At 43.3% G+C, this 18944-nt stretch overlaps 1 protein-coding gene and 1 long non-coding RNA gene across 5 annotated transcripts in view; one reads left to right on the plus strand and one right to left on the minus strand.

The window, feature by feature from the left end:
* LOC130361484 (uncharacterized) overlaps nt 1-4891 on the minus strand; it is a 58125-nt gene extending 53234 nt beyond the window's left edge. For all 4 annotated transcript variants that reach the window (XR_008891017.1, XR_008891016.1, XR_008891018.1 and 1 more), the window contains exons 1-2: nt 4755-4891; nt 1870-2084 (exon numbers count right to left, since the gene is read on the minus strand). This is a non-coding gene — a long non-coding RNA (uncharacterized LOC130361484). The remainder of the gene's footprint in view (nt 1-1869; nt 2085-4754) is intronic.
* Nucleotides 4892-4962: 71 nt separating this feature from the next.
* Nucleotides 4963-18944, plus strand: part of COPB2 (COPI coat complex subunit beta 2) — a 30324-nt gene continuing 16342 nt past the window's right edge. The window contains exons 1-9 of the mRNA XM_056564537.1: nt 4963-5088; nt 11920-12057; nt 12141-12227; nt 14306-14432; nt 16108-16256; nt 16358-16504; nt 16617-16716; nt 17539-17681; nt 18381-18580. Of these exons, the coding sequence (XP_056420512.1) occupies nt 5086-5088; nt 11920-12057; nt 12141-12227; nt 14306-14432; nt 16108-16256; nt 16358-16504; nt 16617-16716; nt 17539-17681; nt 18381-18580 (1094 nt within the window). The 5' untranslated portion in view covers nt 4963-5085. The remainder of the gene's footprint in view (nt 5089-11919; nt 12058-12140; nt 12228-14305; nt 14433-16107; nt 16257-16357; nt 16505-16616; nt 16717-17538; nt 17682-18380; nt 18581-18944) is intronic.

An 18944-nucleotide genomic window follows, 5' to 3' on the forward strand; every position in this document is an offset into this window, starting at 1 on the left:
TCAGTCCCAGCCACTCACCTGTATAAGAAACAGTTCAGTATTCTAAGGTGCTAGGGCCAGAAGAAGCACGTTTATCGTGTGAAACAGTTCTGTTGCCAAGCATTGATACCCCCCGCACTGATCCCTCTCCCTCCACTGTTATGTTTGTTTTGTGAGTATTTTGCATTAAAGAAGAACTCTTGAACGAAGATTGGTGAGTCTGCCGACTTTTTCCTTATCTACTTACTTGAAGATATCTACTGCTTATATGAGTCAGAGCACCACCACAGTTCACCTCATAGATCTCCCACCATCAGTCCTACGTTTCTCCAGTCTCAGCTGTGCCGGACATTACTTGTCTTTTCTACATAATTTACAAATCTGTTTAACTTTCTGGCATCAGTTCATTTAAAAAAAAATAAAAAGTTTTCCACCAGAGTACCCCTTCAATAAACTATTACATTAACCCCTTAAGGACGCAGCCCATTTGGGCTTTAAGGACGCAGACAATTTTATTTTTACGTTTTCGTTTTTTCCTTCTCGCCTTCAAAAAAATCATAAGTCTTATATTTTCATCCACAGACTAGTATGAGGGCTTGTTTTTTGCGTGACCAGTTGTCTGTTGTAATGCCATCACTCACATTACCATAACATGTATGGCGCAACCAAAAAAAATACTATTTGTGTGGGGAAATTAAAAAGAAAACCGCAATTTTGCTAATTTTGGAAGGTTTCGTTTTCACACCGTACAATTTACGGTAAAAATGACATGTGTTCTTTATTCTTTGGGTCAATAAGATTAAAAAGATACCCATGATAACATACTTTTCTATTACTGTTGCGCTTAAAAAAAAAATCACAAACTTTTTAACCAAATTAGTACGTTTAAGATCCCCCTATTTTGAAGACCTATAACTTTTTCATTTTTCCGTATAAGTGGCGGTATGAGGGCTCATTTTTTGCGCTGTGATCTGTACTTTTTATTGATACCAAACTTTTAATACATTTTTTATTAATTTTTGGGGGAATAAAATGTTATAAAAAAGCTGCTATTTTGGACTTTTTTTTTTTATGTTCGCGACGTTCACTGTACGGTATCATTAACATTTTATTTTAATAGTTCAGATATTTACACACGCGGCGTTACCAAATATGTATATAAAATATTTTTTAACACTTTTTGGGGGTGAAATAGGGAAAATGGGACAATTTACATTTTTTTGGGGGGAGGGAGTTTTTCACATTTTTTTAACTTTATTTTTTGACTTGTTTTACTTTTATTTTTACACTTTAATAGTCCCCATAGAGGACTATTTATAGCATAGCTAGTGTGCTGGAGGCCCACTGGTTGGGAAACACCACCATACACATTAGATTTCTAGAAACTCCAGGTTTCCTCTGATGTGTAAGGCCAGCTCTATCTGCTGCGATTTACAACCGGCACTTACAAATACTGCCAGAGGACGACCAGCGTATCTTTACTGCCTGACTCACTGATGGTTTGTGCAAAAACTTTTATTACATTGGACAAAGTGCAAAAAGGACTGTGACTCTCCCCCATAGAAACAAGGTACAATTCAATCATATTGCCGGCATGAGATATCTATGGTTCCAGCACTTTCACATGGGTTGACAAAGGCCTGTAAACCAGTGCAGCTCTAGCAGATCAGTTCTTTATTAAAGGGGAACTAAACATATCCCCTATTCAAAAGATAGTGGATAAGTGTCTAATCGCGAGGGGTCACAGTGGTCGATCTCCTATATAGGGCCCGACTATTTACTCATCCTCGAAGCGCTCTGGTCCCCACCTTCTGAGATGAGCAGGAGTGACAGCTATGACATATAGTTAGGAATTTCGGAATAAGTTAATGCGAAATGACCTATATTTACCTAATTTAGCGTTAACAGTCTAAGAAGTGAGCCCAGGAGTTGCGATCACTTTAAAGATGGTGAACCACAACGGGGTAATCCGGGATCCTGATCAGCTAGGATGACTGCCTGATGGTATCTATCTGCCTCCGTGACGTCCGATCAGCGCTCTGAGCCTCTATGGCATAGCATTAAACAGCATATGCAAGTCTGCCGTTCATAGTTACCTATGGGGACTAAAAAAATAGTAAAAAATAAATAAAAAGTTGATCAGTGTGAATAAGCTTCTTTCCTAATAAAAGTTTGAATCCACCTCCTTTTCCCATTTTTCAAATAAAATGATGTAAACAAAAATAAATATAAAAATATGTGGTATCGCCATGTGCGTAAATGTCAGAACTATTAAAATATAATGTTAATTAAACAGCATGGTATGGTAAGTGGCATAGACATAAGAAAACGTGATTCCTCAACATATGATGGTAATTGGTTCCAAATGAATCATCGTAACTTGAATTCATCATATGTTGAGGGATCCGTGCAATAATAGACGTTATGCTAACGTGTCCCCGCCGCTCCGGACCGTCACCGCTGCCCTGGAACGTCGCTCTCCATTGCCGTCATCATGACGACAAAGGAGAGCGACGGCCATGCAGCGGAGCCTGAAGAGGACCGTCCGGAACGGCAGGTACAGATAAGTGTCACCCACTGCGCTGCAGTCTGCGCTGCTGGATAGCCGTTTATGCGATAGTCCCGAAATACAAAAGACTCGTATGTTGATGCTGCCTTCAACATGCGATAGCCTCTCAGAGGCCATCGTATTTCGGGGACATTGTAAGTCAGGGGATCACTGTACCAAAGTTCAGAATTGTTGATTTTTGGTCACTTCATACAGCAGGAAAAAAAATTATGAAAGGCAATCAAAAACAAAAATGGTCCTAATAAAAACTACATATCATGGCGAAAAAAATTAGCCCTCATACATTCCCATATAAGGAAAAATAAATCAGTTATAGGATCAGAAGAGGACAATTTTAATCATACTCATTTTACTACAAAAATGTATCATTTTTAACAGTAGTGAAATAAAATAAAACGTATATATAAGTTGGTTTTCGTTGCAATTATGGTGAGACACAGAGTGTGAAGGTGAGGTGTATGGGGCAGATGTTGTAGCCCAGGGGCAGATGCTATTAACCCCTACATGTTCGTGATGCCAGGGCGTGGTTTTCTAAGTAACCACCCGAAGGTAGTTCTGCTATCCCTAGGTTAGGCAGGGTAATATTAGTCCAAGGCCAGGTTAGGTTAACAGTAGCTTTACTTAGGTAGACAGATGGTACAGTCTTTACAGCTAGGCCAGGATCCCAGAGAGGTGACCAGTAACACAGAAGGACCTTGCAGCTTGCTGGGACTTGCAGTGACCCTGACAGACTTTAGCACAGCCACGCTGACTATAATAGACTTGACCTGACTGAAGATAGTGACAGCAGACAGAGATGACTTGACTTACTGACTTGTGGCTGTAATTTAGGCTTGAGGCCTCTAGATGTGCTGGACACTGGCTCTGAGATGTCTGGACTGGACTTGACCTCAGCAGAGAATGAATTACCTCCCCCTCTTATAAAGGGGGGCTGAGTAAGGAGCCCATAGGTCAAGCTGCAGGTCACCTGGTTGGCTGGTGCTCTCTGGGTAACAAAACATATAAATATAATATGTGACCACATTATCATGTGACTAACTCAAAGGTCCATAAAGGTAATACATAATACATATAACACTATACATCATATATACAACACCATGGGGGAGACACTGCAGGAGGGCCCCTTGGACACAGAGGGACTCAACCTGACAGGGCCTAAGTATTGTACTGGACTATATCCTGTACTGAGACACCACATAATCTTACAGACCTTCATAATAAAGATAAGGTGTAATTTTTACCAAAAAGTTCAAAATTGAAGCCCCCAAAAGTTAAAATATATATATATATATTTTTTTTTGCCCGCACAAGTATATACATATATATATATATATATATATATATATATATATCTATATTAGGGATCAACCGATATCGATTTTTTAGGGCCAATACCGATAATCTGCGACCTTTCAGGCCGATAACTTATACTGATATTCCAGTATAAGTTATCAGCTACTTCCCCCCCCCCCCCCCCCCCCGATGAGTGATTTAAAGCGGGCGCTTTAAATCAATGAACTGCAGCGGCTTTTGCGGGGCCAGAGACCGCCGCCGCCTGCTTCTCTCCCCCTGCTTGTCCTCCCTAGTCCAACCACCACCGCTGCCCCATTGCCTCCTCCATCACCGGTTTTATAATTACCTGTTCCCGGGGTCAGCGCTACTTCTGGCTCCGGCGGCGACCTGCTGTCACTGTGCGCACTGACGGTGATGTCGCGTTGAGGACGTCACTCGTCATTGCACAGCGCGCAGGACACCGCAGGAGCCAGAAGTAGCGCTGACCCCGGGAACAGTTAATTATAAAACCGGGGATGGGGGAGGCAATGGGGCAGCGGCGGTGGTCTCGGCAGTGGTCTCTGGCCGGGGAGGCGAGGCGGCGGGGGCATGGCATTATCGGCATATCGGCAAGGTCATTGCCGATACCGATAATGTCCAAAATCGTGAATATCGGCCAAACCGATAATCGGTCGATCCCTCATATATATATCTATATATATATATATATATATATATATATATATATCTCTATATATATATATATATATATATATATATATATATATATGTTTTTTTTTTTTTTTTTTCACGGTATATTTTGTTATTGATTGAGATTATTAAAAAGTACAATTTGTGGTGCAAAGAACAAGGCCTCATTTGGGTCTGTGCATGGAAAATTGAAAGACCAGGAAGAAAAAAAAACACACACAATTGGCGGCGTCCTCAAGGGGTAAATACAAGTCCCATAACTATTATTTGTCAGTAAAGCTTTTCTTCTTTTGTGATAGATAATTATTATGACCGGTGACAGATTTCACATCCTGGAACAAACGTCATGTCAGCCCAGTGCCAACCGCAACATGCCGCTGCAGCCACGTCACTGAATCTCCCCACAATGCCATCCACAAGATGGCTGCGCAACGTCAACGGTACTAAGCTCTGCGGCCGGAAGCGGAAGTGCTGGAATCTCGCGACATCTGCCCCAAGTCCCGGAAGCTCCACGTCAGTCAGAGGTAGAGAGACCAGGGGGAACTGGAGACATGGTGAGTGAAGCTGGGGGGCGATGGACTGAAGACCGGGGGCTGTCGGCTGTATATACCGAGTGTCTGCGGAATAAGATACCCCAGAGGATACTCCCTATATCAGGGGAACTCTTGTGTACACTTTCGGACGAGGCATGCTGGGACTTACAGTTCTGTAACCAGATCCCTGTCTTGTGCTGTCTATTCCTCCTAGATCTCATGACATACAGTGCTTTAATCACAATCCTATAGTTGTATTTGCTTCAATGCTATGTAGTTTATCACCCAGCGTTTCCATACTCTTGAATGGCAGCTTACTAAATAATGCAGTGTTGTCCAACATGGGTGCCTTCAGCTGTTGCAAAACTACAACTCCCAGCATGCCCGGACAGCCAAAGGCTGTCCGGGCATGCTGGGAGTTGTAGTTTTGCAACAGCTGTAGAGCCTTAGCTGTCTGGGCCTGCTGGGAGTTGTAGTTTCCCCCAATATTTTGGGGAATATTGCAGTAATGCATTGATCAATTCCCAGCATGCTGTCTTGGCATGCTGGGAGTTGTTGTATTGCAATCTCTGCATTGTTCCATAGTAGGAGGCTTTCCACCTCCATAATACAGTATACACCAGGGGATACGTTTAGATTGGACCTTTGGTGGTATATCCCCTTTTCTGAACCATCAAATAATCATATACAGATGTATACATCCCCCCCCCCCCCCAGAAGTGTAGTGTGTGTGTGTGTATAAATATATATATATATATATATATATATATATATATATATATATATATACATATACATATTTTTTTGCCAGTCTTACATATAAACAACTAAAACATATGCAGTCCTATATAAACGTATACCGCAGAAGCCTTTAGTATAAAAACAGATGTAACATTAAACCAAAAATGGTTATGTTTTAGTGCATATATTTGTGGCGTTTGGTACTCGTGAATTTACCCTTCACGCTATGAAATATCTGCCCAAAAATATTTCAGCTGGATATACTGGGTGCTGCCAATGTCTATCGGTGCTCTAGGACTGCGGGAACCTGCACCGTCACCTTTGATTCCTGACTCTGTCCGCCACGGAAATTCAGCAGTGTAAACAGGTCAATGTAAAACACTTCCACACTAATGTTAGATCCGTGCAGTGGAATAGTGTGACTAAGACTGCTTTGCCATTCGCAATGTAGGAAAGCTGAGTGGCAAAGCAGTGATGGCAACCATGTTGTTTTTTTTTTTTTTTACAAAGCGATAACATATTGCTATTATGTTATAACTTTCTGATTAGTGGGGGTCCCACTGATCCTGAGGATGCAGAGGATGCAGGGCTAATGTTATCCTGGCACAGTGGTCACCACCCAACTGTGCCCCATTCACAATGGCTACAGATACTTGCATGACTTGGAGGGGTGGGGAAATTGTGATGGAAAAACTTAGATGGGGGCGCAGCACTAAAGCAGCGCTTCCTCCCCTTCATTTTTAAGATCCCTTGGGCCTCTGCTAATCAGAAAGCAAATGCCATCACTTAACCCCTTAAAGGGGTACTCCGCCCCTAGACATCTTATCCCCTAGCCAAAGGATAGGGGATAAGATGTCAGATCGCCGGCGTCCCGCTGCTGCAGCACCCCGCTATCATTACTGCGCAGAGCGAGATCGCTCTGCACGTAATGACAGGCAATACAGGGGCCGGAGCATTGTTACATCACGGCTCCGCCCCTCGTGACATCACGGTCCGCCCCCGTCAATACAAGTCTATGGGAGGGGGCCTGGCAGTCGTCACGCCCCCTGCCATAGACTTGCATTAAGGGGACGGGCCGTGATGTCATGAGGGGCAGAGCCATGACATCACGCTGCTCCGTCCCCTGTATCGCCCGTCATTACGCACAGAGCGAACTCGCTCTGTGTAGTAATGATGGCGGGGTGCCGCAGCGGTGATCCCCGGGGTCCCCAGCAGCGGGATAGTGGCGATCTGACATCTTATCCCCTATCCTTTGGATAGGGGATAAGATGTCTAGGGGCGGAGTACCCCTTTAAGGACGCAGCCTTTTTTCACCTTAAGGACTGAGCCCTTTTTCGCAATTCTGGCCACCGTCAATATAAGCGTTAATAACTCTAAAACGCTTTTACAGAATATTCTGATTCTGAGATTGTTTTTTCGTGACATATTCTACTTTATTTTGGTGGTAAATTTTCGGCGTTACTTGCATCCTTTTTTGGTGAAAAATCCCTAAATTTCATGAAAATTTGGAATTTTTCTAACTGAAGCTCTCTGCTTGTAAGGAAAATGGATATTCCAAATAAATTTTATTTTTATTCACAAATACAATATGTCCACTTTATGTTGGCATCATAAAATGGACATACTTTTGCTTTTTGAAAAAATTAGAGGGCTTCAAAGTAGAGCAGCAATTTTCAAAAATGTCATGAAAATTGCTAAATCTGAAGGGACAGATGTTACAGAACTACAACTCCCAGCATGCCTGGGCAGTCTAGACATGCTGAGAGTTGTAGTTTGGCAAAATCTGGAGGGCTACCGTTTGGGCACCACTGTAACAGTGGTCACCAAACTGTGACCCTCCAGATGTTGCAACACTACAACTCCCAGCATGCCCAGACATCCGTTGGCTGTCTGGGCATGCTGGGAGTTGCAGTTCAGCCTTTCTAGTAGTTGCCACAGTAAAGATCGCTTTACTGCAACTTTCCTTCACCCCCCACCGTTGCCTCCCTACCTGCGCCATGATCTCCGCTGATGTCTCCGATGATCTGTGGTCCCCACGCCATCTTCTTTGCAGTTACCTGGCCTCCATCTTCTCTCCCCATTCTGCCCGACATCCAGGGGTGGGCAGAACGGGGATTTTCCTTGGCAACCCACTGTCCTCCGCTGTCATTGGTCAGAATTCATTTCTGACCAATGGCAGGGGATAGGAGGAGATCGCAGCACTGCGACCTCGTTCCTATCCCTTAGGATGAATGGGGCTGTCTCTGACAGCTCTGACCATCCCTATTTTCCGGGTGATCGGGTCACCAGAGACCCGATCAGCCCGGAATAGCAGAAAATCGCATGTCTGAATTGACATGCGATTTTCTGCGATCGCCGACATGGGGTGGGGGGGAGGGGGGTCAGGACCTCCTCGGCGATGTGCCGGGATGCCTGCTGAATAATTCCAGCAGGCATCCCGGTCCTGTCTCCTAGCGGCGGGGACCGGAATTCCCACGGGCGTATGCATACGCCCCACGTCCTGAAGAGGTTAAAGGGGTACTCTGGTGGAAAACATATATTTTTTTTTTTTTTTTTTTTACATCAACTGGTGCCAGAAAGTTAAACAGATTTGTAAATGACTTCTATTAAAAAATCTTTACCCTTCCAGTACTTTTTAGCAGCTGTATGCTACAGAGGAAATTCTTTTGTTTTTGAATTTCTTTTGTCTTGTCCACAGTGCTCTCTGCTGACACCTGAGGCCCGTGTCAGAAACTGTCCACAGCAGGAGAAAATCCCCATTGCAAACCTATGCTACGCTGGACAGTTGCTGACATGGACAGAGGTGTCAGCAGAGAGCACTGTGGACAAGACAAAAAAAATGTATAAGAATTTCCTTTGAAGCATTCTGCTGCTAAAAAGTACTGGAAGGGTAAAGATTTTTTAATAGAAGTAATTTACAAAACTGTTTAATATTCTGGCAGCAGTCCATTTAAAAAAAAGTTTTCCACCGGAGTACCCCTTTAATGATATGGGATTACACCTCCAGTGATGGGATACAATTTATGAGATGGGATTACCCCTCCAGTGATGTGATACAATTTATACGAGATGGGATTACACCTCCTGTGATTGGATACAATTTATACGAGATGGGATTACACCTCCTGTGATTGGATACAATTTATACGAGATGGGATTACACCTCCTGTGGTGGGATACAATTTATATGAGATGGGATCACCCCTCCAGTGATGGGATACAATTTATGAGATGGGATTACCCCTCCAGTGATGGGATACAATTTATACGAGATGGGATTACCTCTCCAGTGATGGGATACAATTTATGAGATGGGATTACCCCTCCAGTGGTTGGATACAATTTATGAGATGGGATTACCCCTCCAGTGGTTGGATACAATTTATGAGATGGGATTACCCCTCCAGTGGTTGGATACAATTTATGAGATGGGATTACCCCTCCAGTGGTTGGATACAATTTATGAGATGGGATTACCCCTCCAGTGGTTGGATACAATTTATGAGATGGGATTACCCCTCCAGTGGTTGGATACAATTTATGAGATGGGATTACCCCTCCAGTGGTTGGATACAATTTATGAGATGGGATTACCCCTCCAGTGGTTGGATACAATTTATGAGATGGGATTACCCCTCCAGTGGTTGGATACAATTTATGAGATGGGATTACCCCTCCAGTGGTTGGATACAATTTATGAGATGGGATTACCCCTCCAGTGATGGGATACAATTTATATGAGATGGGATTACCCCTCCAGTGATGGGATACAATTTATATGAGATGGGATTACACCTCCTGTGATGGGATACAATTTATATGAGATGGGATTACCCCTCCAATGATGGGATACAATTTATGTAAGATGATATTACACCTCCAGTGATGGGATACAATTTATATGAGATGGGATTACACCTCCAATGATGGGATACAATTTATTTGAGATGGGATTACACCTCCAGTGGTGGGATACAATTTATATGAGATGGGATTACACCTCTTGAGGCGGGATACAATTTATGAGATGGATTATGGCTGCGACTAATGATTAGTCCATGTTCCCACCTCGGAATTTCCATGCAGAATTCTGCTTTGGAATTCTGCACAGAGTTTCTGTTGCAGCAGAATCCCGTTGAATTCAACAGGGTTCTGCTCCACTGTGCACACGGCAGAATTTCTGCACCAGATGTTTCTGACGCAGAAATTCCGATTTCCATGTCCGCGGAAATGAACCTGAATTAACCTGTCCATTTTTTCTGCGGACTCTGCGCGGAATGCGTTGCTGTCTGAGACGGCGCATTCCTGTGCGGTCCTAGCAGAAAATCTCTGTGCAGACGCCAGCATAATATGTCTGCGTCCATACAGAGATTTTCTGCTACTAATCTAAAAAAATAACTATAGTGGAGAAGATAATTTGTGAGTTAGATTAGGGAAGGAGTTAATGAGGGGATTGGACTGAAGGTCTTCCGTGTGTTTTAGGTAACGGATGTGTAGAGTGTTTGTGGGGGTCGGCTGGTTGCTGAGCTTTACGGAGGCTTAGAGGATTATCTTTTTATTATATATAATAATAATCTTTTAAATATCATTTTCTTTTCTTTTTTTCTTGTAAGGGCTATACCCCCTCGCTGTTTCTTACCTGTGGCCAGATAGGAAAGGCAGCACATTCCCTGGTTGTCCATCCTTCATGCCCCCAGCAGCCCATTTAGTGAAGAGATGCCCAGGACATAATCCTCCACTTGCATCTTCTCTCTGCAACTATAGTGAGTCTGACACCCAGGGGCCCACTATATAGCTGCAGGAAGCAGAAGATGGTGTGTGCTGGGCCCCCCCGGTCACTAAACGGGCTTTTAGGGACCACAGTTACATATATACATAGTGATAATCGCTAAGTCTATGTAAACTTTAGAAATTGGCTAACCAACTAATCAACCAACCGATTAATTATGAAAATAGTTTCCGATTAATTGATTAGTTGTTTCAGCCCTGTATGAAATTATCCCTCCAGTGGTGGGATACTATGTATACACTCAGATTACTTCTCTAGTGCTGGGTTATAATTTTGAGATTTTATTACCCCTCTAGTAGTGGGATACAATTCATATAAACTGGAAATGCCCCTCTAGTGGTGGGATACAACATACAAAAATGTACATGGGGATTGAGTATAAACAATTTTGTACTGTACAAACAATTGCCTAGTAAAGTCACCTAGTGGGAATAAAAAACAAGCAAAAAATGAATAAAAAAAAAAGTTTTAAAAAAATTGCACCATTAAAAAAAAGAAAATGCACACCCTTTTCTCATTTTTCAAAAAAATTAATAAAAAATGCCCATGAAAGACCACCTCTACTTCAGATGTCATGTGACAAGTTATGAGCCCACCGTACATTTTTCATAGTGGCCGTGTTCTTTGAGAAGACCACCCCTATAGCATGCCACTTTCTTAAAGGACATCTGCAGCAACAATTTATCCCCTATCCACAGGATAGGGGATAAGGGTCTGACTGCTGGGACTCCCTGCGATCTCCTGCACGGGGCCCACGACTCTGCTGTGGCTCTCCCGCAGCGTGATGTCGTGGCCAACACTTCTGCTCCATGTATCTCTATGGGGGATTCAGCGTTCATACCTCCCCTCCTCTCCCATAGAACTGTATGTGGAGGGGGTGTACCGTCGACCTCAGAGAGGTCGATGCTACGTGCATTAGCCGCTCACATAGAGCGTCAATGTGGGGGTCCCAGAGGTTGGACTACCCCCCACCGCACCCCCCGCGCGTTCAGACACTTATTCCTTATCCTGTGGATAGGGGATGAGTTGTCTTATGCTGCAGATGTCCTTTAAAACAATTTTGGGGGTTTCCCTTTATAATGTTGTTTATTCTGCGCTGGGATAGATACCAGAGGCCAGAATTGCCTTTTTTGCACCCCAGAAAATTGGATTATAAAGGCGATCAAAAAGTTCCATCCACTTCAAAATCCTAACAGTTAAAACTTTCTTTGGATTCTCAGCTGCACGGTGCATAGTTTAGTAATGTTGTATGCGGCTGGTGAGAAAATGTTACTTGGTGAAGTTCTCATTGTCATTGTGGCTCATGTGTCTATTATTTGCAGCCTCTGCGACTTGACATCAAGAGGAAGCTGACCGCTCGGTCCGACCGGGTAAAGAGCGTCGACCTGCACCCTACAGAGCCATGGATGCTGGCCAGTCTGTACAATGGCAGCGTGTGTGTGTGGAATCACGAGACCCAGGTAATGCCATATTACAGGGTTCTGTAACAAGACAGAGAACTCTATATTTTCTTGTCCATTAAAACCTGTTCTTGCCCTTTCAGACCTTGGTGAAAACCTTTGAAGTGTGTGATTTGCCGGTCAGGGCAGCAAAGTTTGTGGCGAGGAAAAACTGGGTAGTGACTGGAGCAGTAAGTATAAATCTGTACCCCCTGATATTGAATGGATTTTTTTACATGAGACAGAATAAGGGCCCGTCGAAAGTACGGAATGATTCAGAGCGGAATTTTGCTTCCAAACTCGTGGAATCGGCGCTTATTTCACACATAATTTTACCACAGAAAATGTCCCGTTGAACAAATGGAATTCCTCTGCCGAATTCTGCTGAAAGAATGAAATGTTTATTCTTTTGAGGGAATCTAGAATTTTACTTGGAAATCTGTAGTGTGAACAGGCCCTAAGGGTTTTAGTAAAGTTCCCTAATTTCCCTAATTTGTTACAGTTGAGCGGTTATTGTGCAGCTACAGCCATCTTGTTGGAAATAAAGGGCCGGACTTTCTTAGCCATTCATGCCATGGTTGTGCAGCCAATAAGCCAAACTTCCAATTCATCTATTTTCCCAGACTCTTATTTTATTTCCCAAATTGCCTCTGAACATGTTTTCCTCCTTACTAGTTAGATTAATATTCTCTGTTCAGAGTGTATTTACACGTACAGTATCCAGGGCATATTTGATGCACAGGATTTAAAGCTGCAGATTTTAGCAGTTGGCCAAAGAAATAACGTAATCTGGTTGCTAAAGGCAACACCTCCACTTAAAGGGGTAGTCCAGTGGTCAAAAACTTATCCCCTATCCTAAGGATAGGGGATAAGTTTGAGATCGCGGGGGGTCCGACCGCTGGGGCCCCCTGCGATCTCTCTGTACGGGGGCCAGGCTCTCCGGCCAGATAGCGGGTGTCGACCCCCGCACGAAGCGGCGGCCGACACGCCCCCTCAATACATCTCAATGGCAGAGCCGGAGATTGCCGAAGGCAGCGCTTCGGCTGTGCCATAGAGTTGTATTGAGGGGGCGTGTCGGCCACCGCTTCGTGCGGAGGTCGACACGCCCCCTTCCTGCGGGCTGTTGGGACTCCGTACAGGAGATCGCAGGGGGCCCCAGCAGTCGGACCCCCCGCGATCTGCAACTTATCCCCTATCCTTAGGATAGGGGATAAGTTGTTCACCACTGGGTGACCACTGGACTACTCCTTTAACCTTTGCAGTTTCTATAATGCCAGAAATTGTAAATCTTTCTAAGACCTTCTGTTTCCCATGGAAAACACACGTAAACAAATGGGTTGCGATGGTCTGCATGTTTGATGTCTCAAGATGGTGGCGATAACTGGATTTACCCTTGTGACCGATTCTCTGGCCATCCCTTGCTGCATACACTTTTGCGCAGGTGCTGAATGCCTCCATTACAAGTGCAGAAACAGACAGTAGTGTTCCCTTTAGCTACTGTTTAGCACTGGTTTGAAGTGGATGAAGTCAGGGGATCAGTGATGTAGGTACATCATGTGACCTGCCATTTACATTCTATAAGTTAAATGGATACTGGACGGTATTTTTTAGATTTTTAGCTTCAAGCGTACATTCAATGATAGCTTTCATGCAGGATATGTGTGTGTAATATACATTTGCATGGTACTTCCAGCAAATCAGTATCCTGGTCATTGTAGCCATGGGCTTCAAACTTGCAGTAAAATTTACACACACATCCTGCCTCCAGGTTAACATCAGATGTGCGCTTAAAAGGTGTTTATCATGCTTTAATAACATTACCAGTTACCTGGATAAGTGCTAGAATAAATAATGGTTTACTCCTCTACCAAGTCTCCCACTGGCTCCTGGCCCCAGTTTCTGATCCCCTGCCAACCTTTGTTTTACAACGCGGCTTCAATGATGAGCAGTGTGATCATGGGCTGCAGGGGTGGCATCACTAGAGTTGACATCTCACCAAGTGATATGCCTTGTGACTACATTTTATTGCTGCAGCATTGTGAACAAAAACAGAAGACTAAGGAAACATAGGCAAGGTGAAAGGTGAAACAATAGTTCTGGTTTAAATAAATATTATAACACATATCCAATTTACTGGAACAATTTTTTAAGCTTGGAAAACCCCTTTAAAATGAGAAGTTTGCCCTGTTACTGTATGAAGTTCATGTTTTTGTGTACACTAGTGTTTATATGAAGTCACTGAGCTCATCTACCTGTGTTCTCCCATAAGGATGACATGCAGATCCGAGTGTTCAACTACAATACATTGGAGAGAGTTCACATGTTCGAGGCGCACTCCGATTACATCCGATGCATTGCTGTGCACCCCACCCAGCCTTACATACTGACCAGCAGTGGTAAGACTATGAGCTATTTAACATAATGCATCTTTCTTATAGAATTGTGTGTGTAAATATAACCGCGAGGGTAAATTTCTTCATGTACGTTCATTAGCATTATTGCTTCTGCTGAACACTGAAGAAAAATTATTCCAAGGAAATTTAGTAAAATCTGTAAAGAAACTATAGAATTCTGATTATGATGGTTTACCTAGTCTATAGACTGGAGTGGAAAAAGTGATTCCCTTGTTTGTTTTTTTCCCTCTTTAGGAATTGCAGACAATACAGGCCTCTCATATATTACCCTGTGTACCTGCACCCTAGGGGTACACTTCAATTTTTACCTCCACTTTAGGGATAACACTTCAGCTTCTAGCTCAAGCCTAGGAGGAACACTTCAACTTTTACCTCCATACTATGTGTACACATCATTTTTTACCTCCATATTATGGGTACACATCAACTTTTACCTCCATAATAAGGGGGACACATCAACTTTTACCTCCATAATAAGGGGACACATCAACTTTTACCTCCATAATAAGGGGACAAATCAACTTTTACCTCCATAATAAGGGGACAAATCAACTTTTACCTCCATAATAAGGGGGACACATCAACTTTTACCTCCATAATAAGGGGGACACATCAACTTTTACCTCCATAATAAGGGGACACATCAACTTTTACCTCCATACTAGGGCTACACTTCTACTTTCACCTTTTGCCTAGGCGGGACACATCAACTTCAACCTCCACACTAACTTTTGATCATAATCTTTATTAAGGACAGTGATTTACTGTTTTATCTGTTTTAAAAGGATTTTTCCACCATGGACTTTTATCATCTACCCACAGTATAGGGCATAAGTGTCTGATCTTGGGAGAGCAGGAGGCTGAAATAGCTCAAGTGTTAGACTGAAGATCTATAGGTTCCTGGCCTGATCCTAGGTGGTCTTTTTACTTAACAATCTGACTTACTGCTGGGACTCCCAAAGTGCCTGTCGGAATAGAGCAGCCATGTACAGTCTCAACTGCAGCTCTATTCCTTGTCTTTAGAGTGCTATAGAAGTACATTACTTGGCTATCTTTGGTACTCCCATAGACACGGAATGGAACAGCGCTCAAGTATGCACACTGCTTCTCCATTCTGACAAGAGGTTTAAGAGTTTTTAAGATTCCATTGTTCGGAACTCCCTCTTTCCCATATCCGGCAATATATCCCCTATCCTGTGGATAGGGCATAAGTGTTCATAGTAGCTCAACCCTCTAACTTTCATCTGCCTAGAACTTTCTTGGGCTTGCTTGACGAGTGACATTTTTTATCCAGTGAGAAATGTGCAACTTTAGTTGTTTAATTGTTGGTACAGTCTGAGACTACCGTATGCTTACTTTTCTGGGGTGGGGCAAGAAGTATATCTGGTCCACTGTTCATCCTTATGGACCTACATAAAAAAGTAAACATTATTGCTTGGAAAACATACATACTCCTCCATGTTTATATCGCCCGATAGTGTTGTCATGTCACAAATGGCCGCCTGATAATGAACATCAAGTACATACCATGACAATTGCTAATTCTTTCTTAGATATACATGCTTTGCTGTATAAGAGATATGATGTGTCTTAGAATGCCATTAGATACATGAGAAATGCAAAGAAAAAACCACATTGTTACATCTCTTTACGTTAGATGACATGCTGATCAAGTTATGGGATTGGGAGAAGAAGTGGTCCTGCTCCCAGGTGTTTGAGGGCCACACACATTACGTCATGCAGATTGTCATAAACCCCAAGGACAACAACCAGTTTGCAAGTGCCTCTCTAGATCGCACCATCAAGGTAGGGGATATACCTTATACCACTTCTGGATGATCCAGATGAATTGTGATCTGTGGATTTATCTTTGTGGGCTATGTATCCATTCTACTAATGTTTTTCAGGTTTGGCAACTTGGCTCTTCCTCCCCCAACTTCACACTAGAGGGGCATGAAAAAGGGGTTAACTGCATTGACTATTATAGCGGAGGTGACAAACCCTATCTGATCTCTGGAGCAGATGACAGGCTTGTCAAGATATGGGACTACCAGGTTAGTTAGCCTTGCATGCTAGTAAGTGGCATGTTAGTCTTATGTCTCTTGTTTAGTCTGTATAAAGACATTTTATTTCTTTATTATTTTATTTATTTATTTATTTATTTAGAACAAAACTTGTGTCCAGACTCTGGAGGGTCATGCTCAGAATGTCTCCTGTGTCAGCTTCCACCCGGAGCTTCCCATTATCATCACTGGCTCAGAAGATGGTAAGCATGTTTCTTAGCATGGATTTGGCATATGTTATTGTTGGGTGTATGATTTTGTTTCCTGAAACTATTTTCTACAAAAAAGAAAATTGTATTGTAAATATAGAGTATGGTTACATGTGCATAATTCATTGCTGATTTAGATACCCATTGACTTAAAGGAAAACTGTCGGCTTTCTCCCCCCACACTAACCCGCGGTACTGGCTGGTAGTGTGGGGGACGCTGATTTCATGCTTACCGTTCCTGGATCCGACGCGCCGTTCTGCCGTAATCTTCTATTTTCGTATATGCTAATGACTTGCTAACTGGCACAGGCCAGGCTAACTAGCACTCTGACGTCAGTGCCGCCTGCCGCAGCGCCACCCAGCTCATCAATATTCCTCCCCTCCGCCTCTCCCTCTTCTTCCTGCTCTGTAATGGAGAGGGGAGGAATATTGATGAGCTGGGTGGCGCTATAGCAGGCGGCACAGAGTGCCAGTTAGCCCGGCCTGTGCCAGTTAGCAACTCATTAGCATATACCAAAAATTACGGCAGAACAGCACGGCAGATCCGGGTGCGGTAAGCATGAAACTGATCAGCGTCCCTCGCACAGTTGACCGTTTTCCTTTTAAATAAGTAGCAGAATCTGCAGCAAAATATACATGTGTGAACGTACCCTATATGTACAGTACACCCATAATAAAACATTTTATATGCTTGCATGAAGTCTGAAAAATACTTTTACTTGGTTACCTTTGTTTGGTTTAGGAAATATGTTCATAGGACAGTTCAAGCCTATACACTGTTTTTACATTCTGTATAAAACCTTCACAATCCTTTAGGTACTGTAAGGATCTGGCATTCCAGCACCTATCGTCTGGAGAGTACACTAAACTATGGCATGGAGCGAGTCTGGTGTGTTTCTGGTCTTCGTGGCTCCAATAATGTGGCCCTAGGATATGATGAAGGCAGCATCATTGTTAAGGTGAGGTCTATTGCCTGAGCAATTTTTTACATTTATATGCCACACAGAAGAAAAGCGGAGCGCTCACCGTTCTGGTTGTCAGACAGGCATAGGAAGCTGATCCATAGACCGGGTCGGTAACGAGCAGGGAGGTGGCAGCTGGATCCGGGGGAGTTCAGACGTCGGGCCACGGCCCGTATCACGCCCCTAGGTGCTTCGTCAGGCTGCTTTTGAAACTATTGCAAATGCATCAGATTTCTTGTGGTGTTTGCACCAAAACACCAATATAAAAATCCTTGCTTTTGTGTTTCAGACGCGGCAGCCGGCAAGCCCCTCCATGAATCCCATAGAAATACATGGAGGGCCATGCCGGCTGCTGCGTCATGCGGGGACGGAACGCCCCCTTTCCTGTACATTGCTGCAGCCCCGTACAGGAGATCGCGGGGGGCCCCAGCGCTCGGACCCCCCGCAATCTAAAACATCACCTATCCTTCGGATAGGGGGTAAAGTTCAGAGCGCTACAGATCTCCTTTTAAGACTAACAGTTGATCTATACTTAAACTAGACAGCCTGATTTATTAAACAGTCAGTACCACATTGATATATCTGGCACGTTCGTAGGCGATTTTTTTTTTTTTTTGTCTTTTTCTTAATTTTGGCATTTTGTTTAACCCATAAAACTGGAATTAGACTGCATATCACTTCTCCTTATATCTGCAGTTGGGTCGTGAAGAACCGGCAATGTCCATGGATGCAAATGGAAAAATAATCTGGGCCAAGCACTCTGAAGTGCAGCAGGCTAACCTGAAAGCCATGGGAGAAACGGAGATTAAAGATGGAGAGAGACTTCCGCTGGCTGTGAAGGACATGGGCAGCTGTGAAATTTATCCCCAAACAATCCAACACAACCCTAATGGAAGGTAAGACTTTTGCTGTAAAGTGTATGGTGTAAGACGATATCTTTGCGTGATTCAATGAGAGAAAAGACTGTGACTGTAGAGATTATGATAGACGGAGGGCTGTTTGTTGTAGAGAGTACAATGGGTGGGACAGCTGTGACTGGAGAGTGTACAGTAAGAGAAGAGAGAAAACAAAAGCTGTAGTAATATAGTTGGCATATTATGAAAAGTACAGGAGGAGTGAAGACTAAGGCCAGGTTTACACTGTTTTTTGTGTTGTTTTTTTTTTTTTTCATATATAGGCTGCTCAAAAAATAAAGAGAACACTTAAACAACACAGTGTAACTCCAATCAATCACACTTCTGTGAAATCACACTGTCCACT

Source organism: Hyla sarda, chromosome 3 (genome assembly GCF_029499605.1).
Source record: "Hyla sarda isolate aHylSar1 chromosome 3, aHylSar1.hap1, whole genome shotgun sequence".
Classification (NCBI taxonomy): domain Eukaryota; kingdom Metazoa; phylum Chordata; class Amphibia; order Anura; family Hylidae; genus Hyla; species Hyla sarda.